This window comes from Lichenostomus cassidix, chromosome 14, assembly GCF_008360975.1.
Source record: "Lichenostomus cassidix isolate B80296 chromosome 14, HeHo_3.0, whole genome shotgun sequence".
In the NCBI taxonomy this organism is placed as follows: Eukaryota; Metazoa; Chordata; class Aves; order Passeriformes; family Meliphagidae; genus Lichenostomus; species Lichenostomus cassidix.
The window spans coordinates 1,482,501-1,503,123 of NC_139495.1; the positions used below are offsets into that span (position 1 = coordinate 1,482,501).

The 20,623-nt window shown below is 50.7% G+C and overlaps 1 protein-coding gene across 3 annotated transcripts; it reads left to right on the plus strand.

Moving 5' to 3' along the window:
• Window positions 1-1,803: 1,803 nt before the first annotated feature.
• On the plus strand, window positions 1,804-20,463 carry MSLN (mesothelin). 3 transcript variants are annotated; one of them, XM_085074364.1, is made up of 29 exons: window positions 1,809-1,948; window positions 2,249-2,327; window positions 3,600-3,637; window positions 3,981-4,002; window positions 4,120-4,147; window positions 5,192-5,270; window positions 6,193-6,354; window positions 6,555-6,757; window positions 6,915-7,006; window positions 7,583-7,713; window positions 8,209-8,330; window positions 8,753-8,915; window positions 9,194-9,409; window positions 9,601-9,771; window positions 10,019-10,165; window positions 10,289-10,338; window positions 10,805-10,925; window positions 11,303-11,388; window positions 11,914-12,037; window positions 12,614-12,804; window positions 14,106-14,196; window positions 14,960-15,071; window positions 15,843-16,027; window positions 16,578-16,724; window positions 16,923-17,056; window positions 17,710-17,837; window positions 18,348-18,442; window positions 19,430-19,625; window positions 19,996-20,463. In XM_085074364.1, the coding sequence occupies exons 1-29, from the start codon at window positions 1,856-1,858 to the stop codon at window positions 20,085-20,087; spliced, it is 3,498 nt and encodes a 1,165-aa protein (XP_084930490.1). In that variant the 5' UTR covers window positions 1,809-1,855; the 3' UTR covers window positions 20,088-20,463. The 3 variants fall into 3 exon arrangements, with proteins under 3 accessions (XP_084930491.1, XP_084930490.1, XP_084930489.1); XM_085074363.1 differs by having other exon boundaries at window positions 1,812-1,948; window positions 19,993-20,463; XM_085074365.1 differs by lacking the exons at window positions 19,430-19,625; window positions 19,996-20,463 and adding an exon at window positions 19,201-19,230 and having other exon boundaries at window positions 1,804-1,948.
• The last annotated feature ends 160 nt before the right edge of the window (window positions 20,464-20,623 follow it).

The following is a 20,623-nucleotide window of genomic DNA, read 5'->3' on the forward strand; positions in this document are numbered from 1 at the left end:
TTTTTAACCGCCCCTTTTGGCTTTTATCCCTCAAGCTTTCTGCATTTTTGCTCTTTTATCCCTGTCAGACCTCTCAGATCCCGGGCTGTGAATGCCAGGAGGGCTCTGGGATGTCCCAGAGTGGGGACAGCCCGAGGGGTTTGGCTGTGCTCTGACAGGTTTTGGGCAAAGCCCGAGCCTCGCAGGGTCAGACCGGGTTAGGCTCGGCTTTCCCCGGGCTGCACAAAGCCCCTTTGTCCCGCTGGGCTCACGGGGAGGTGCAGGAGCTGGGTGTGTGCCGTGCTGCCGGGGTGGGATGGAGGAGGATTTATTGTCGCCTGTCACACCTGGCTGAGCACGGTCCCTGCTGCCAGGGAAGGCTCTGACTCATTTCGGGTTGTCCCACCCTGCAGCTTTGCCCTGACCTCTCCTCCCACCCTGCTGGTGATCCTGATGCAGAATTTGGGATCAGGTTTGGGAAAAGGAGCTTGCAGGGGGGAGGGAGGCAGAGACAGGGCTTGTGTTGAGCTGAAGGTGCTCAAAAATTTATTTATTCCAAACTCCTCTCACAGACTCTGCAGGGCTGGACACTCCTGGAAGTGTCCAAAGCCAGGCTGGACAGGGCGTGGAGCAGCCTGGGATGGTGGAAGGTGTTGGGATTGGAACTGGATGGGATTGAAGGTCCCTCCTGACCCCTGGACACTGCATGGCTCCAGTTTCTGCCTTGGTTTTCCCTCACATGAGCCACAGTTTGTCCAGCAGCTTCTCCATGCAGCATTTTCCCACCTGATCCTCTGACAGCCTGTTTGGAGAGCTGAATTCCCAGAGGCTGCAAGAGCCCAGAGTTTGTGGTTTGAAATGTGATTGAAAGATCTCCATCCAGCTCCAGGACACCTCTCTGGGGATTGGAGAGAAATCCTCGGAGAATTCTCTCCTTGCTTGGAGCTCCGAGGCTGAGCTGAACTAACTACACAAGGATGATGGTTTCTATGGATTTGGGTGATGATTTTTGTTGGATTTTGAGGATAGGTGTTGGTGAAAGTCACTCTCATCTGGGCACCCTGTGAGTCAGCCAGGCTGGGTTCAGCGCTGCTCTCATCCCAGAGGGGCTGGTGACGTGAAGTGTGGTGAGAAAAGCAGGAGTGGGGAGGGAGCTGGGGGTGTGGCAGTGCTGGGAGGGGACAGTGACACCAGCGCGAGCTGTTTGTGGTCAGGGATGGGCAGCTCTGGGCTTGGCACAGAACTGGGCTTTGCATTCTCGTCTGGAGAAGCACCAATGAAGTGACCATTGATTTTTATCAAATCTGAGGATGTCAAATCACTCCAGTGTGTCCAGAGAAACTGAGCTCCCAGTGTGACACCCACGTGTTCTGAAATCGTGGGATGGTGGGATATCCTGAGCTGGAAGGGATCACAGGGATCATCCAGTCCAGCAATCCCACCCTGAGCATCCCTGGGAGTGCTGTCCAAACGCTCCTGGAGCTCTGGCAGATTTGGGAAGCCTGGGCAGTGCCAGCACCCTCTGGGGGAAGAGCTTTCCCCAAAATCCAACCTGACCCTCCCTGGCACAGCTCCATCCCATCCCACGGCCTGCCTGGCTGACAGAACAACATCCATGCATTTCTCCTCGCGATTTCCCAGGCGGAGACGATTTGGGTTCCTAGAGATTTTCAATAAACCCCAACCATTCCAAACTCCCGCAGCGCCATTCCTGGTGCCGAACCAGGATGGATTGGTGTCCCGAGCAGGCAATCGCTCCCTGCCGTACCCTAGGGATGCCAAGCCTTGCCAAACACCGCGGCTGTTTGTCCTGCCGACACTCCGCGTTCCCAAGAGCCGCTGGGTGTGCCCGGGGCTCCGGATCCATCCCGCCGAGATGCAGGGCGGAGGGGCTGCGGCCACACCCTGCTCTGCTCGCTCAAAAGGAGCCCGCGATGCCCCGAGCCTGCCCAGCCCGACCAGAGCTCAGGTGAGTGTCACAGTGTCCCCTCCGCTCCCGGTGAGTGTCGCAGTGTCCCCTCCGAGCGGGCTGTGCCACCTCCCGTCCCTCTGCCCTCGGGGCGTGGGCAGCAATGAGCTGCTGGAATTAACTCCAAACTCTCTGGCTGCTTTCCCAACCCCCACAGGAGCTCTTTCGCGTGCTTTGGGGTTGATTTTGGGGTTGGTGTGTCCGAATTTCCGCGGGATGCAGCTGCCTTTAGCTTCCCTCCTCTGAGTTCGGGTTTGGGATGAATTTGTTCCTCTTTTGGTTTCTCCCGGCTGCGCTCAGGTGTTTCCTGTGGGTGTTCTGAAGAGCTGTCCAGAAATGCCTCCTGTGCTGCCGGCGCTGGGGTTGCTCCTGCTGCTGGGTGAGTCTGGCTGGGAGGGAAGAAGGGAAGGATGTCCTGGGAGGGTTTTCCATACTGGAGATAATCCTTGACAGGGAAAATTGTGCTGAGAGACCACTGAATGGGACTTTGGTGGTTGCTCTAAATCCCCAGCCTTTCATTGTCCTGTTTGTGGTTGGATCTGTGAGTGAAATGGTTTTGTTTGGTGACAAACAGGGTGGGAGGATAGGATTGAATTGATTCTCCTGTCTGCTCAGAGCTCTGTGCTCCCTGCTCCTCTTGCTGGGGTGTCCAGGTGTCTCTGGGGAAGCACTTCAGGAATAATCATAACTGATGGAATATTGAATAATAAATCCCAGAGTGGTGTGGGTTGGTGGAAACTTTGAATCCCATCCAGTTCCATGGGCAGGGACAACTTCCACTGTCCCAGGTTGCTCCAAGCTCTGTCCAGCCTGGCCTTGGACACTCCAGGGATCCAGGGGCACCACAGCTTCTCTGGGAATTCCATCCCATCCCTCCCCACCCTCCCAGGGAACAATTCCTTCCCAATCTCCCGTCCCTCCCTGCCCTCTGGCAGTTTAAAGCCATTCCCTGTGTCCTGTCCCTCCCTTGTCCCCAACCCCTCTGCAGCTCTCCTGGAGCTCCTTTAGGGGAAGATTCCTTTGTCTGTTAATTAGCGACAGTTCTCCATCAATTAAATAATGACAAAGGTGTAGCAGCAGGTAATCAAGAAAGGTGTTGCGCTAATTAAGGACTCATCCAAGCTGCTTTCCAAGCCCCTCCCTGATGCAGTTTGTTGGGATTCTGAACTCATCCCCACCCAGCAAAGCCACTGCCCTCCTCCTCCTCCTCCCAGCTGTGGGTTTGGATCCATTTGAGAGATCAGCAGGAGAAATAAGTGAAATAAAGCACAGTTCCCATGGGGATCGCTGTGAGAAACAAGGAGCTGCAAAGCTAAAAGCAGATGGAAGGATAACTGGTGATCCCCAGTTTGATCTGGAGCACGGGGGATGCTGGGCAAGGAAATCCTGGAGAGCAGCATCCCCTGAGTGCTGTTTCTGCCCTTTTCCTCTTTGGGGACAGAAGCAGGACACCCCTCGTGTCCCCTGGGTGAGGAGAGGGGACCTTGTGTCTGTCACCCCTCAGGGAGCACAGCAGGAAGCAGCGTGGGACATTTTGGGGTCAAAAATCAGCAACAAACCCCTGCAGGGAGCTGAGGGACAGTCGGGGTTGGACTGTGGGAATGAGCTTTGGGCTGAATTTATGCTGAAATCACAGCATGTTGTCTTCCAGGGTGGCAGGGAGCTGCTGCAGCTGCAGGGACACACCTGGTAAGGCAGATTTGGGTGTTCAAAGCATCACAGAATTCCTGAAGGATTTGGGGTGGTGGGAATTCAAAAATCATCCAGTTCCAACCCCCTTTCCACTGGAAATCACCATGCCCAGGGGATGGGATAAGCTGGCATTTCCCAGCAGTAATGTTCATGGGTTTTGCAGATTGGGAACTCTGGATTTGGGGTTTGGGTGTGTTCAGCTCACATCCCAACCCAGAGGGTTGCAGCTCCCACTTGTCTCCCAAATGATCACGGTTTGTGTCTGCAGTGCTCACAAATAATGGTAATAATGTTGTAATTTCATGATAACATCATCTCTTTTCTCCTCGCCCTGGCGCAGTGCTCCAGCTCCCCTGTCAATGGTGAGTTTCTTCCCCAGGAACCTCCCTAAGGAAAATCCATTCAGGGCTCTGAGCACCAATTCCTCTCACCACTCCTTTTTCTTTGTCTTTTTTCTTTTTTTTGGTTTTGGCCATCAGAATCTGCCCTGTGTGCCTCAGTGCCGAGGTAGGTGAACCAACCCCAAATCGTTGTGGCAGCATTTCCCTGGCAGTGACATTCCTTGGGGTAACCAGATCCCTCTGAAACCACATCTCGTGCCTTTCTCCCCCAAAAATCCCAGGGTTGCCTGTGGGCAGGGAGGGCTCTGCTTGCACTGTTCAAACAGTGAAGGGAAAGTGCCTTCGTGGGGTTTGGTGTCTGCAGGACAAAGAAAGGCAGGGCAAAGCCCTGGGGTGGCAGCCAAGAATTTTGGCTTCCATGCTGAGCTTATCTTGGCTCCCAGTGGGGCTCAGAGAGCTTCTCACACCTTCCCTGAGCTTGGTTTGTACTCAGGGTCAGCCCAGGGAATGACCAGTGAGCAAAACACTGCCTGGAGACACTCTGGGGCTTTTGGCTGCCTTGGCAGATGTGCTCTGGGCTGGGTTTGCAGCTGGATTGCCCAGGGATGGCAGATCCCCTCCAGCTCTGCCCCAGCTCCCCTTCCACTTGTCCCCATCCAGATTTTACCCATTTAGTTCTGTCCCCATCCAGATTTTACCCATTCAGTTCTGTCCCAGCTCCCTTCCAGTTGTTTTCTGTCCCCCTCCAGTTTTTCCCCATCCAGTTTTCTGTCCCCATCCAGTTGTTCCCCACTGGTTCCACCCCAGCTCTCCACCAACTCCATCCCCACCCAATTTTCCCCACCCAGTTTCCCCCCAGCTCCTGCCCCAGTTTCCCCCCAGCTCCTGCCCCAGTTTCCCCCCAGCTCCTGCCCCAGTTTCCCCCCAGCTCCTGCCCCAGTTTCCCCCCAGCTCCTGCCCCAGTTTCCCCCCAGCTCCTGCCCCAGTTTCCCCCCAGCTCCTGACCCAGTTTCCCCCCAGCTCCTCACCCAGTTTCCCCCCAGCTCCTCACCCAGTTTCCCCCCAGCTCCTCACCCAGTTTCCCCCCAGCTCCTCACCCAGTTTCCCCCCAGCTCCTCACCCAGTTTCCCCCCAGCTCCTCACCCAGTTTCCCCAGCTCCCAGCCCCTCCTGCCCCAGTTCTCCCAGTGCTGTCCTTGCTCTCCCCGCAGTGCCAGCCAGCAGGAGTTCCTGGAGGTGACCCAAAGGTCCCCATGCAGCCTCACTTTTGGCCAGCTGGCCTGTGCACAGGTAAGGACAATCCCCTGCTGCCCAGGGCTGCTGGGATTTGGGAATTTCCTTAGGAATTCTGTCCCTTTCTGCATTAAAAACAGCCCCAAAGGTGGCTTTGGCCAGGATTTCATCCCCCCTGAGCCCAGAGTGTGGCAGTGCCACCCCCAGGGGACATCTGGAGCTCAGGGGTGGCTGAACCACCACGGAGACCTTTGGGAAGTGGGGAATTCTCTTTTCCAAACATCTCAAGGGACAGGGAATATGGGATAAAAGAACTTTCCGAATCAAATTGGCTCTTAAAAACTGGCATGGCAACGTTGGAATGAATCTCTGCAGGAGGGTCGCCTGAGGCTGTTGGGATAAATAATTAAAAGTGGTAAAAGCACAATGAAAATGGGCAAAACCACAACTGGAAGTGGTGAAAATGCAGTTGAAAGTGGTTGCAGTCTGGAAAATGCCACCTGGAATATTCCAGGTTTGCTTTCTTTTCTGCTTTTGTCATTAACTGTTAAGTTGCTGCCAGTAATTGCAATTGAATTGACAGCAATTTGTGTTTTCCAGTAAATATTTCTAACAAAAAGATGGTATTTCCGCAAATATTTCTCGGTGGGGATTTATTTTGGGGGTTTTGGGCGTTCAGGGCTTTTTTTGGTGTTTCTTTTTTTTTCTTGGTTTTGTTTTCTGTTCTACTGTTTGTAGATTGTTTCCTTAAAAAATATTGAGGAATGAGAAAGTTGTCCATAGAACTTTTCCTAGTTTGATCAAATGGCAATTTTTGGAGTTATTTTTTTGGACAGAGCTTTAAAAACCCGTGCCAGTGTTTTAAGGAAATCATTCCTTCCCAAATGCCAGGTGGGGATGAGATCCCTGAAGGTGAGTCCATCTCCAAACATGACCCACCCTTTATCACCTTTATCTGCATTTCCTTTTTCTTCCCCAGGAAACTTGGCTGCAGCACCTTCAGGATGATTTCCTGGTATCCTTGTATTCCTGCCTGGCCTCCAGACCTGCCACAGCTGTGGATCCAGAATATTCCATCCTGTTCTTCTCCAAATATGATGCCAAGAAGCTTTTGGCCTCCCTGACTGTGTTCAGCCAGCGGGTGAGTATTCCCAAATCCAACTGGGTGTCCTCCAGGCTTTATCTCCAATTCCCTGATATTTTTTTTTAACTTTATTTTGAAAAGATCCCCATTCCAGCCAATAGATTCTGTGCTAAAAATTCAGATTGACACGGATTTATGTTGCTGTCTGGTTGGAATTCCCTGGAATTCATGGGTTTCTCCTCCTCTCCTGCTTCCAGTTTTCCCACGAGCCTCTTTCCCCGGAGTGGAGGCTGATCCTCATCAACGGGCTGTGGGAGAAGCTGCTGGGGGTCCCTGGCATTGGGACACCCCCAGTGCTGTCCCAGTGGGTGCACAGGGGGCTGCAGCCATTCCTGGTGGAGCCCAAGGTCTTCGGCTGCCTGCTTGCCAAGGAGGTGTCCTGTGAGCAATTCCAGCTGCTGTGAGTGTGGCATGTCCCCTCTGTGTCACCACAGCACTGTCCCTGGGAGAGGGAACCACTCTGGGAAAATATGGGATTGGGAATATCCGAGTTTTGGGAGAGGCCAGCCCTGCCCTGAGCAATGTTTGAGCTGTTTGACTTCCTTATCCCCCTGCAGAGTGGCTGCCCTGGATGGAATCTACTCCCAACTCCCTGGGTCAGAGCAGAGCAATCTCTACTCTGGGATCAAGCACTTCCTCAGCCAGGATGGTAAATGACTCAGGTTTCCTGGGATTTGTCCCAGGGTTTGGTGACTCTCCAATGGAAACAGGCTGGGGATGTCAGTGATGAGAGGATTTGGGAATTGTTTCCCTGCCTGAAGGCTTTGCTAAGCCAGGATTTTTCTAAATCAGCACAGTCAGCTCTGCGCTGATTTAAATTCACTGCATGGACTGCTTTTGGAGGGAAAAGGAGGAGCAGGGTTTGGTTCTGAGAGTGAAAGGATGCAGCTCAGAAAGGAACCCAGGCAGGACATCCCTGGCCCAGGCAGGAGCTTCCATGCACAGGTGGAATGTCCTGGAAAAAGCTTCTGGCAGGTCTGGAGGGGGGAAGAAGGAGGCTGGGGATGAAATATTTGGGGGGCTGGGATGTTTCCCTGAGGCTTTGGTCCTGTCCCTTGCAATCTGCAGGGTGACCATGAGGATTTGGGTGTAAGGTGTGACCAGAGGCACCTCAGAGTTTCTTCATGGACTGAAGCCTCTTCCACCCTCAGAAATCCCCAATTCCCTCTGATTTCCTGGCCCAGCACAGGGCTGTAGTTCATGGTGTTTGCTTTTCTGACTGCAGAATCTGAGCAGAAATGCTTCAGCGAAACCATTCCAGCTCTGAATTCCACTGCCTGGTTCAGGAATTACCTGGGATCCTTCCTGGAGCATGCCACTGTGGAGGACCTGCAGCTCTTTGGGGATGAACCCACAGTGAGTGCAGCTGTCTGGGGATGGAGCTGCTGGGATAAAATCAGAATTCCTGAATGGTTTGGGTTGGAAGGACCTGAAAGCTCATCCAGTGTCACCCCTGCCATGGCAGGGACACCTTGCACTGTCCCAGGGTGTTCTAAACCCCATCCAGCCTGGCCTTGGAATTCCTGGGATGCTGTTATTGGGAATATTTCTCTTGTAATTTGAGGTGAACTGTGGCTGTGATTATTTTCCCTCCATCATGTGGAGAGAGGAGAGAGAGAAGTTGGTTTCACATAGGGAATTCTGCAGGAAGCAAACTGGAGTCAGTGAGAGGAACAACTCCAAACCTGATTGAGGTCCCAATCTTTACCTGAAAACAAAAAATAAACCTCAGCACAACTTTAAACCCAGGTGGAAAACCCTGAGGTTTGTCCAAGCTGTCCCAAGTGACTCTCAGGACTGAAAGATCCATCTGAATTATTTTCCTTTTGATTTTTTTTTTCCCACCCTCAGCTCCAAAAGTTTGCCAGGGATCCAGTGAACATGGAGATGGTCAGGAACCTCACCTTGCTGCGGGAAACTGCTCTGTACTACACCCTCCTGCTGACCTCTGCTCCTGGCTTTGCACTGTCCAGGTATGGATCTGGTGGGATCTGAATTCCCAGGATGGCTCAGCATCCCTGCCAGGGTGAGAGTTGGAGTGGAGATTCTGGTGGCTTCTTCCTTCTTCCATTAAACCCCTTCAAAGCTTCTGTTAATTTTCTGCCCAAAGGTTTCCTTTTCAAATAATCCCAAGTTCTGTCTCTTGGGGGATGATTTCCCTGCAGTGCCAGCTCCACCTGATGGCCAGCAGGTCTTCCAGAGTTTTCCAGGACACAGCAGAGCTCTCTGAGTTCTTTCAGAGGTTTCCAGGACACAGCAGAGCTCTCTGAGCTGGAGCATTGTCACCATCAGAGCCAAAAGGAGTCAGGGGATGCCTGGAAAAGAAAATCCTCTGGAAAAGGAGGAAGGTCTGCTGGAGCCACCCTGACTGGCAGCCTCTCCCTGTCTCCTGCAGCCTCCCAGATGGGTTTATCTGCTACCTGAGCCCCTCAGCAGTGAGCAACCTGAGCAGGGAGGAGGCTCTGGCTGTGGCCCAGAGGCTTGGGAAGAGCTGCCCGTGGAGCAGGGGACTCCCTGGGGACAGAGCTCCCTCCTGGCTGGCAGCACAGGAGCTGCAGGTGAGCCTGGGCATTCCCTCAGCTGTGCAGGAGGAGGGCTGGGAGCAGCCCTGGTGTCCCCTCTGTCACACTCCTCTGGGCCATCTCGTGTCTTTATTGTGGTGTCTGGCTGGTTTTTCACCACCTCCCCATTCCCAGTGGGTGGAAATGGTCCCTCAGCAGCCTCCAGCACAAAACCTGAGCCAGAACCCAGGGATTTAAGACCTCCAAAGGCTGTGGGATCTGCTATGTCCTCTCACTGCTCCTCTGACTGTCCTGTCCCCATGGGACCTTTGCAGGTGGCATCCTCCCTGCTGAGGAACCTGGAGGATTTCTCTCCAGAAGTCCTGAGAGCTCTGGGCCAGGCTGCCCTGGGGCTCTCTGTGTCCAGCATCCAGGAGAACATCCCTGGGGAGCACCTGGAAGCAGCTCTCCCTGCCCTGGGCACAGTGCATGGCTGGAGCACTGAGCAGTCCAGAGCTATTGTGGACAAACTGCTCCTCTCTGGCTACCAGGTATGAAAATCCACAAATCCAGCTGGAATTTCCTCCTGGGCAGGGTGGTCAGGCTTGGATTGCCTATCCCTGGAGGTGTCCAGGGAATTCCTGGAGGTGGCACTGAGTGCTCTGGGCTGGGGATGAGGTGGGGATTTGGGCACAGCTTGGATTCAGTGAGCTCAAAGGTCTTTTCCATGATTCCCTTGCAGCTCAGGGATGGACAGAGCCTGGCAGGGCTGGGCAGCCTGCTGGGTGGCCTCAACAGCAGCACTCTGTGGGGTTTGTCCCCAGAGGTGCTCCTGGAGGCTCTGCAGCTGCCCAGCTTCACCCAGCACGTGGACACTCTGCCCCCAGCTCTCAAAAGGACCCTGGTGGAAAAGGTGACCTGGTTTTTTCCTCTTTGAGCCAAACTGGGAGCACTGGGGTTCCTCAGCCTCTTGGGGACTGCAGGGATTTATTTTATTAGGCTGTCCCAGTAGATGTTCCCAGGGAAAGAATGTAAATGGAGCAGAATTAATTAAATAAATTGATCCTGGAGGTTTTCCCAACCGAAGTGATTCTGTGTTGCTGTGATTTGGAGTAAGAGATTTCTGTGGTTTGTTTTATTGGGTTTTTTTGTTTTTAAAGGTTTCCTCCAGTGTTGCCCACCCTGCTGAACTGGTTAAAAGCATTCCCAACGCTCTGACCAGCTACATTCCCAAATCCCTGCTGGTTTTTGGGGAGGAGAAGCCAAACGTTGAGGATCTCAACACTAGAACGTGGAGCAGAGAGCAGGTAATGGGCTGTGGGTTCCTCCTTCCCCTCCCTGCCAGCCCTGGAGCCACGAGTTCCACAGATCCACCTGGAAAGGGAGCAGCTCCTCCTGGAAAACCACCAACCTCTGCCTTTGCTCCCCAGGCTGCCATGTTCTTCAGTGATGTGCTAAAGGCAGAGCCTGACTTCAGCAGGTAAGGATTTTCCTCTTTCCTTTTCCCACGTTTGTTTTGCTGGCAATTCCCACATTTCCCGTGGTGCATGTGGCACATCCAGCCTGTTGAATCCACAAGAACAGATGGGAAATCAAATGTAAACCCAACCACAGGCATGGAACACTGAGATTTAGCAGGGCTCAGCTGTAAAACACACCCAGGAGGCACATTTTTCTGTCTAAAACGATGTTTCTGGCTCAGGCTGCACCTGGAATCTTGCTCCAGATTGCCTCTGGAAGGCATTCCCAGTCAGGGAATGTGCCAGCCTTGCACAGGGCAGTCCCAGGGATTAATTTAGAGGGGCTGATAGGACTTTTGAAATATCTGTGATGAAAAACACGATTTATATCTGGGGAAAAAATAATGGGATCAACATCAGCTTCCTGCTCTGAATGCACCTTCCCAAAGACCTTGTCCTCTTGATTTTCCTTCTGGGAATGTCCAGGCTTTCCCAGTCTGTCCTCCAAGGCTTCACCTGTGCAGCTGCCAGCGCTGTGGAGGCAGAGAGGTTCCAGGAGCTGGCCAAAGCCATGGGCAAGAAGGATGTCCAGCTGGGGGAGGATCAGGTATTTCCACATCTCCAGGGGTTTGGGGTTGTCCTGGAGGTTCCAAGGGAGATTGTTCAGGTGGAAAAAACACTTGGAGATGAAGGGATGGAGCAGGGATGTGTCAGGGGGTTAGGGTGGGTATTAGGGAAAGGTTCTTCCCCCAGGGGGGGATTTTTGGGGTGTCTGGATGATCCCTGTGAACAAATCCCCTTCCTTTGAACAAATATCCATCCCACCGTTCTGAATTTCCCTGAAAACAGAAATCCAAACCCTCTCATTTCCATCCTTTCCCCCCCAACTTTTTTTCTTTCTTCAGAATAAAATCTTCCCATTATTTTATCTTTTATGTTTTTTTCTGGTTTCTCTCTTTGCTGCAATCTCTGGTGTCCTTCCAGCTGAGCTGCTTGCTGAAGATGGTGACACTGCATGGCATTCCCAAGGATTGGGACAGTTATCCTAAAGATCTGCTGCTGTTTTTAAGGTAACAATGCTGTGGTTTTCATGTCGTTGCCTTAGTACTTAATGGGAAAAAGAGGGATTAGTTTATACCTCCTTAGGCCTCTTCATGGGGAATAAAAAATGGGATTGCAGAAAGCTGAAGGAGGGTAGGTTTATGTAGATATTGGGAAGAAATGCTTCCCTGGGAGGGTGGTGAGGGGCTGGGATGGGATTCCCAGAGAAGCTGTGGCTGCCCCTGGATCCCTGGGAAGTGCCCAAGGCCAGGTTTTAGCATTCCCAGACCTCTAAATGTGCTTTTCCCTTACAACATCAAAGAAAACAGGGAATAAAGTGGATTCCTTTGTTCCACTACCTTCCCACTGCAGTTTTGCACCCAAACCTCTGTCTCACAACAGTTCCCTTCAAGTGAAAATTAATTTTTAAAGAATACAGAATAGAAGAAAACTAGGCAAGAGCAACTCAGGGAGTTCAGCCTGCAGCTGTGGAAGATGTTTTATTTTCACCTTGATCTCATTCCCTGGAATTCACGGAGTGTTTGTGTTTCCAGCCCCTCAGACTACCCAGGCAGCTGCAGGCAGTTCTTTACCAAGGTTGGGAAGGCAAATGTTGATGTTCTGCCCCGAGAGGCTCCTCAGAGGCAGCAGCTGCTCCTGGAGGCTCTGCAGTGTCTGGTAGGTGGGTTGGGATTGGGATTGGGATTGGGATTGGGATTGGGATGCAGGGATGCTCCAGTGATGCCTAAAATGCTGGTAAAAATTGAGATGCAGACATCTCAGTATAGGAAAAAAAGTATTATTTTGGTTTAACAGGATCTCAGGTGCACCATGATGAAAAGAGAGAGATGTTACCATGTCTATACAATTTATGGACTTCATAGGTTAACATATCTATCCAAAATTCCCCAATTAGAAACCTAACAGATGAAGTAATTGCCCCCTTATTGAAATTACCTCTCCCCAAAAAGGTAACAACTTAGTTTACAAAAACATGTCCCAGTGATGAGGTTCTGTTCAAGGTTGGTGCCTCATGTTCTTGAGATTGTGGAGATTATTTTTTCTTCTCCAAAGGATTCTGAACTAGGCTAGAGTATAAGAATTATAAACATGTGGGGCTAAGATACAGGGAGTGAAAGCACAGGAATAGGAAAGGGTAAAAAGTATATAAAAAGAGTATAAAAATATAATGAAAAATAACAAAAAAAACCCCATCAGGCATCACCAGTCCCACCCAATTTCCTGCTCTTGCAGGACATCCCTGGCACACAAATAAACGAGGAGAGTGCAGCGATCCTGGGCAGGCTGGTGTGTGACCTCAGTGGGGAACACATCAGGAATTCTGCTGGCAGTTTGCTGGAGGAGCTGAGCCACTGTGGGTCTTTCCTGCCCGAGCAGCAAGAGGCCATCAGGGATGTCATCAGCAGTGGCAACACCACCTTTGGGTATGGAATTTCCTCCTGGACGTCACCAAGCTGTTCCTTCCATCCAACTCCATGTTCTGTTAGGACCTGAGTGAACTCCAGCCAACCACCTTGATCAAAAACCCCCCAAAAAATTATTGCTTTTGAGGTTTATCTTGGGTTTTGATGTTGCTTTAGTTGGAATTATTTCAGCCAAGAGTGGAATTCTACTCAAAAATAACTTGTCACTGCTGTGTTCCTCTGGTGTATTTTTCATTCACCAAGTTTCTCTGACTGGCCTGGAGCTCCCAGGTGAGTTTGTCAGCCACAGCCTTTCAGGGAATATTCTCCCTCTACCTGCCCAGTGACAGATACCTGATAAATCCCTGATTCCAACAGAGAAGGGAAACAAAACCTTTAAAATATTTTCCTCCCTGTTGCCCCAAGATCTCTGAACTGGGCCACAGTGAGCAACAGAAATTCTTTGGGTTCCATGCTTAGGGGAAGAATGTGTTTGTTCAAAGCCATTTTCCCTCCCAGCTGCCCTGATTTCTGTCCTTGACAAGTTCTGCTCTGCTGGAATGAAGGTTTGGCCAGCAGGGAGTGATGGAGGTGGTTTGGGATTTAAACTTTGTGTTTTCTTAACGCCAAGTGTCGCAAGGATGTGATCCTGGGGGATTTGATGGTGGTTTTGGTTTGGTTTGGTTTTGGTTTGGGGTTTTTTCTTTGTTTGGTTTTTTGGGTTTTGGGGGGTTTTTTGGGTTTGTTTTTGGGGGTGGTTTTTTTGGCTTTTGGTTTTTTTGGTTTTTAGGGTTTTTGAGTGGGTTTTTTTTAATTTTTGGGGTTTTTTGTGTTTTGGGGTTTTATGTTTTTGTGTTTTGGTTTGGTTTTGGGTTTTTTTTTTTTTGTTTGGGCTTTTTTTCGGTTTTGGGGTTTTTCTGGGGGGGTTTGGGGGTTTTTTTTGGTTTGTTTTTGGTTTTGGGTTTTTGTTTATTTTTGGGTTGTTTGTTTTGGGGTTTTTCGGTTTGTTTTGGGGTTTTTCGGTTTGTTTTGGGGGGGTTTCTTTGGGGTTTTTTGTTTTGTCTTTGTGTTTTGGTTTGGTTTTGGGTTTTTGTTCATTTACTTTTGGGTTTTTCTTGTTTGTTTTGGGGGGTATGTTTGGGGCTTTTTTTTTGGTTTTTGGGGGTTTTGTTTGCTTTTTTGGGGGTGGTTTGTTTGGTTTTTTGGGAGTTTTTTGTTTGTGTTTTTGTAGGTTTTTTTGGGGGGTTTTTGTTCTGTTTTGCTCCTCCTGGACACCTAACCCCTGCTCATTTTCCTTCATTTTCCCTCATTTTTCCCCCCAGCCCTCCAGCAGCATGGTCAGCCTTCACCTTGAGCCAGCTGAGCTCACTGCTCCCTGTGCTGGACCACAGCATCCTGCAGCTCATCCCCAAGGTGGGCAGCCTTGAGCAGGGCTGGGACACCCTGGGGCTGTCAGCCAGCCTGCCTGCAGCAGTTCTGAGCTTTCAAAAGCAGCCTGGAGCCAGAGGGAAGGTGGTTTGTGAGGAGAGAGGCTGATGGAGCTGACAGCCTGGAATTAGGGATTCAGGGCACTGTCAGCCTCTTCCCACCAGCGTGGGGAGAGCAGCAGTGACCTCACAGTTATGTGTGCTGTGTGAGGAGCTGCAGGCAATCATGGGCTGGGAAATGGGGGATTTAGACATTTCGTGTGGCCTTAAACACACACAGTCCACTAGGGTGTGGTGAAGATCCTTTATTGCAAAATTTAGGTTTCTTAACGGTTGGTTTGTTGAGTTTCCACACTTGTGAGGTACAACAAATGTGCTTCACCAACACCACAGAGCAGACAGGAACATCAGCTGTGACCAACTGCCAGCCCCACAGTTCTGTTAAAATTAGAATCAGAACCAAATATTGGTCCTAATAATTGTTCTACAATTACCCAACTTGTTTTTCACCTCTGGTTCAGCTGAGTCATTCCCAGAATGCCTCTCTAGCTAGCCAAAACAACAGCAGTGAGCAAGGATTTCACAAGGGCACCAAGGCTTTAATTTTGCAAAGCCTTTCTGCTCCACAACCATCTAAAGAATTGCTGTTGGCCCAGCAGGGCAGAACCTCCCAAGTGTGAGCAGCAGGGGTGGTGCTGGAGGCACATCCAGCGATCCCCACATCCCCTGATGATCCCTTTTCCTTGCAGAGCTCTTTAACCACTTGGCTGAGGAACTTTGCCTGGGATTCCTCCCTGCCCAGGGCAGAGCTGGCCAGAGTTGTTGGGGAGCTGCAGCCGCGCCGGCGCAGGAGAGCTGATGGTGAGGAGTCCTGAGGAGTTCCCACTGGGATCCTCATCCTACAGCCTTGGCAGGCTCTGCAAGGAGCTCCCAGGGAGGTCTGGAGTGGCCAGCCCTGGGTGGGGTGTCCTTCTGGTGCCAGGAAGGGTTGGAGGTGGCACTGAGAGCTCTGGGCTGGGGGACAAGGTGGGGATGTGGTACGGGTCAGTCTCGGAGGATTTTCCAACCAAAATGATTCCTCAGAGGTTTTTCCAGCCAAAACAATTCTGGGATTCAAAGTTGAGAGCAAAAGGATTTCATTGATCCTTTCCTAATCTTGGAAGTTTTTCCAACCAAAATGATTCTGGGATTCAAAGCTTGGAGCAAAAGGATTTCACTGATCTGTGCTCAGTCTTGGAGGATTTTCCAACCAAAATGATTCTGGGATTCAAAGCTTGGAGCAAAAGGATTTAATTGATCCTTTCCCAATCTCAGAGGTTTTTCCAACCGAAACAATTCTAGGATTCAAAGCTTGGAGTGAAAGGATTTCACTGATCTGTGCTCAGTCTTGATGGTTTTTCCAACCAAAGTGATTCTGGGATTCAAAGTTGGGAGTGAAAGGATTTCATTGATCTGTGCCCAATCTCAGAGGTTTTTCCAACCAAAATGATTCTGGGATTCAAAGTTGGGAGTGAAAGGATTTAATTGATCCTTTCCCAATCTCAGAGGTTTTTCCAACCGAAACGATCCTGGGATTCAAATTTTGGAGCAAAAGGATTTAACTGAGCCCTGAGTTTGCCCATGGCTCCCCAGGTTGCCCAGCTGACCTGAAGATAACAGAGGCAGTTCTGGACGATGACACGATGCCAGTTTTCTACACCCCTGAGCAGCTGCATGCCTGCCTGCAGAATGTCTCCCTGGAAAACCACCTCCCCCAGATGCTCACCTACCCCTTCAGCATCCAGCAGCTGGCTGTGCTCAAGGAGTACATAGATCAGGTAATACCAGCCTAAAAATACTGAATTACCCGTGATGGAATTGCTCAGGGACTTGCCCTGGTGAGCTGAGGATCTCCAGGGACTGCAATTCCAGCATCTCTTGGCTTCTCTCCCAGGGTTTGCCTACCTTTACTGGGAAAACATCTATTTCTTCTCTCCCCTCCTTTCTTTCTCCCCTCCTTTCTTTCTCCCCTCCTTTCTTTCTCCCCTCCTTTCTTTCTCCCCTCCTTTCTTTCTCCCCTCCTTCCTTTCTCCCCTCCTTCCTTTCTCCCCTCCTTCCTTTCTCCCCTCCTTCCTTTCTCCCCTCCTTCCTTTCTCCCCTCCCTCCTTTCTCCCCTCCTTTCTCCCCTCCTTTCTATCATTTCTTATTTCCATATCTAATCAGAGTTCTCCTTGCCTGTTGGCCCTCAGCCCTTCACTGCACCCCTCTGAGAGGAGCAGAGCTCCATCCTCGCTCCCATCTCCCATCAGGGAGTTGAAAACACTCAAACCATCCCTCCATCTTCCCCTCAGAGTGACCCCCAGCCCCACACCAACGCTCTCTCCACAGATGTATCCCCATGGTTACCCCGAAAACCTGCTCTCCAGCCTGACCCCTCTCCTTCCCCTCATCACCCCGGAGCAAGTTTCCAGCTGGAGGTTCAGCTCAGCTGACACCTTGGCTGCCTTCCTGAGAAGCCAACCCTCGGATCCCCTGGTAGGGCTTGGCTTTGCTCTCCTGCTCTGGGGGATGATTTGGGGTGAGCTGGGAGGGTTGGGAGCTGGTTGAACCCTCTCAGAACAAATAATTTGACATTAATCCATTTTATTGTCGTCATTCTTGCACCTCTTTCTTTTGGGGACGAAACCACGAGCTCTGACTCGATGCAATTAATTAAATTAATTGTGTTTCCAGGCCTCAGCAGCGATTAGAGGCTACGTGGAGCTGGGCAATGCCCTGAATGCCACAGCCCTGGATGCCATCGGCTCTCGCTACATCTGCCTGCTGAATGCCACCCAGCTGCAGGCCATCGACCCTCCCAGCCTCAAGTGAGCCAAAAATCAGGATGTTCTTGGCTTCTGGAAAAAGCCCTTTCCCATCTGCAAGTGCTTTTTCCTTTTTTCTGCACTGGGGGAAAGGAGATTGAGGAAGCAGCAGCTCAGAAGCTGATCTGGGTTGGGGTTTGGAAGCTGCTGGGCTCCATCCTGCCAAATTTCCAATCCAAATTAATATCAGCTCAGCAGGCAGCAGATCTGGTCTCCATGCCTGCTTTTAGCTGCAAAAGAGTTAATTCCATTTAATTGTTTAATTAATTTGTGAGGCTGGGAAAGACTTCTCAGCTCATCACCCACCACGGTGGTCACCACTGAGTTGTGCCACATTCTCATGGGGTTTGAACTTTTCCTGTTTGGATTCCTCTGAAAGACTGGTGAATTAAATTGATTAATTAATTAATTAATTATGGCTTTGTGAGCCCACGAATTTATTGGGCACCATCAGAGCCATCATCGCTTGAAAGACAAATCCTCAGCAGGAAACTGAGTTGTTATTTCTCCTCTCAGCTTCTCTGCATCCACCTGGGAAGAAGGGATCACCTGTGCTGTGCAGAGAATCCCAAAAATCCCCCTCAGAATAGGTGGAAAATGTAGAAGTTGAGGATAATACGAGCTTTTTTTCACTCGAAATCTTTATTTTTCCCCAGACTGGCATCTCTGGATCCTTCAGCCTGTTCACAGGAGACGAAGAACATCTTGTACCAGAAAGCCAAAGCTGCTTTTTCTGCCCAGCGCCGTTCACCTGCTTACTACCAGCTGATTTTACCTTACCTGGGTAGGGAAAAAACCAGCATGTTGTGGGGAAAGAGAGCTCTTAGCCATTTGATACCAAATGGGTCTCAAAATCCATCTGAGATTTGGGAATTTTCAGAGCTGAGTTGTTAAAAGTTTGTCTTTCTGACCTGTGGATGGCGTAAGATATTTGTAATATTTTGGATTGAAGGATTCTGTGCCCTGCTTTGAGTTGTCCAAATCACTTAGCAGAGCATCAAAGGGAAAATCAAAATCAAACTCGGGATTTATGTCACATTCTTTTCCCATGTCACAATTTATTTTTTTTTCCAAGCCCTGTTAAGCCAAAAATTTTCCCAAACTCTTCTCACCCTCCATCCCTTGTCTGGCACTGCCACAGATTTTTAATACCCAACAAAAACACTCCTAATAAAAAAAAAAAAAAGGAGCAGCATCCATATATTTTGCAGCAGGATCTCTCTGTGTTGCAGAGACCCAGCACAGCTCCTTTGGGATCTTTCATCCCTTGAAATTCTCCTTGTTTTGGTTCCAGGAGGAGCTCCTGCTGCAGATCTCCAGACTCTCAGCCGGGACAACGTCAACATGAACGTGAGCACCTTTGTGACTCTGAGAAGAGACTCTCTGATGGTGAGTTGGGCCCTGGAATTCCTGAATTCCATCAGTTTTGTTGTGCTGGGTGGTTGGGTTTGGTTGTTTTGTCTATTGATGGAGATCAGCAGTGATTCCATCAAACCCAGAGCAACGATAGACTGGCAGAAAGTGGAGAAACGGCCTGAAATTACTTAAAAAAATGTAATTTGGTGTCCTGGATGGATGCAAGGCCAGTGGAATGTCCCCAGGGCAGGCTCTGGGCGTGTCACATGTGTGTCATGTTATCATGAATGGAATGGAATGGAATAGAATGGAATGGACTAGACTAGAATGGACTAGAATAGAATGGACTAGACTAGAATAGGATAATATCATAAAGATAATGTCACTAATTTGGGAAGAAATCCCAGTGGTTTAAGCAGGAATTGACCCCCAGTTGAGTGTGGGGAAATTTGCCTTCAGAGGACAACAGAAAGAGCCTTTGAGGGACCTCCACACCCTGAGGGGAGTTATCCCAGTGAAATCATTCCAAGGAATTTGTCTTTGTTCTCCCACTTCTCCCAGTGGGAACCCACAGAAGGATCATTACCATTCCCACATTGCCAGCCCCAATCCCTGCTCTGTGATTTCCCCTAGAGTGTCCTTTCCATTCCCACATTCCCAGCCTTAATCCCAGTGAAACCTCTCCAAGGAATTTGTCTTTTTTCTCCCCATTCTGCCAGTGGGAACCTCCAGAGGTTTCCTTTCCATGCCCACATTCCCAGCCCTAATCCCTGCTCTATGATTTCTCCCAGAGCCTGACCCAGTGAAACCTCTCCAAGGAATTTGTCTTTGTTCTCCTACTTCAGTCAGTGGGATCCCCCAGAGGTGTCCTTTCCATGCCCCCATTCCCAGCCCTAATCCCAGTGAAACCTCTCCAAGGAATTTGTCTTTTTTCTCCCACTTCTGCCAGTGGGATCCCCCAGAGGTTTCCTTTCCATTCCCACATTCCCAGCCCTAATCCCTGCCCTGTGATGTCCCCAGAGCCTGACCCCCCGGGAGGTGCAGGGGCTGCTGGGGCTGAACCTCCCTGAGCTGGCCCAGTGGCAGTACAGAGCTCCAGTCCGGCAGTGGATCCAGCTGCAGAAACAGCCAGAGCTGGACAAACTCCACATTGGCCTCAAGGGGGGAACCCAGGAGGGCTACATCAACATCAACGTCGTCACCCCCAGGTTCCCAGGTATTTTTAGGACTTTTGCAGGCAAAGGTTGGTTTTGGGGTTGCGGTGAGGGTTAAAACAGGGCGGCAAGTTCAGCCTGAAGCCCTGCAGGGCAAATCTGGGGTCCACTGTGAGGAGCAATCCTGCTGAGTGAGCATTTCCAGGCTTTCCTCCTCGGGGAGGGTTGGAATCAGAATCCCAGAGTGGTTTGGGTTGAAGGAAACTTTCAGCTCCTCCACCTCCAGCCCCAAGCTCAGCTGGGTGGTGCTGTTTGCCAGGGTTAGAAAGGCAAAGAGAATCCCTGGATGGGGCAGGAAGGGAGGTTTTGCCCGTGGAGGAATGGCTCAGTCACGGATTGCTTTGCTCTAATCCTCTCTCTGCCCTCCAGCAGTGTCCTCAGCCCCTCTGGGCTCTGTGGCCATGGCACTGCACCTCCTGCCTGCCCTGCTCCTCAGTGTCCTCATGATGTCCCTCTTGTCCTGAGCACCTCCTCCCGAGAGGAACCGAGCCAAGAGAGACCAGCCTGAGACCTTCCCAGACCTCCAGGCAGCTGGGATCAGCCCAGGACTCGTTTTTAGGTACTTTTGGCTTTCAAATCCCTTGGAAGAAAAACCCAAAAAAACCCCAGTTCTGTCTGAAGGGAAGATTCCCAACTCTTCAGAGCACAGCCCAAGCCCAGCTCAGCCCCAAACTCCATCAAACTCCATCTCACTGCTGGGTTTAAGGGTGAGTTCTGCAGGTTAAAAAGGACTTTTCCCAGAGCCTGACCTCGTGACACTGCCAAGACCTCAGGGTGGGAGTGAAGTTTCCTGGCTGTTTGTAAATAAATCCTGGAACTGAGTAAAAAGAAGCAAACTGATGAGTTGCTGCTGTCTGCTGTTCCTTGAGGCTTCCCTCACCTTCCTGCCTGCAGGAATCCCCCCAGATTAAGTGCTCAGCATCCCAGGATCTGCCTGTTCCTTTTCCTTGGGGTTAGCTGCTCAACATTTAAGAGCTGAGGCTGTTCTCAGCTTCCTCAG

What these genes read in the sequence shown, in the direction of transcription:
- MSLN (XM_085074363.1), top strand. Translation starts at nt 1,856, where the DNA reads ATGCAGGGCGGAGGGGCTGCGGCCACACCCTGCTCTGCTCGCTCAAAA. An exon ending in TCTTTGGGGATGAACCCACA is followed by an intron (nt 7,714 to 8,208) that starts GTGAGTGCAGCT and finishes TCCCACCCTCAG; the next exon opens with CTCCAAAAGTTTGCCAGGGA. An exon ending in TGCTCCTCTCTGGCTACCAG is followed by an intron (nt 9,410 to 9,600) that starts GTATGAAAATCC and finishes ATTCCCTTGCAG; the next exon opens with CTCAGGGATGGACAGAGCCT.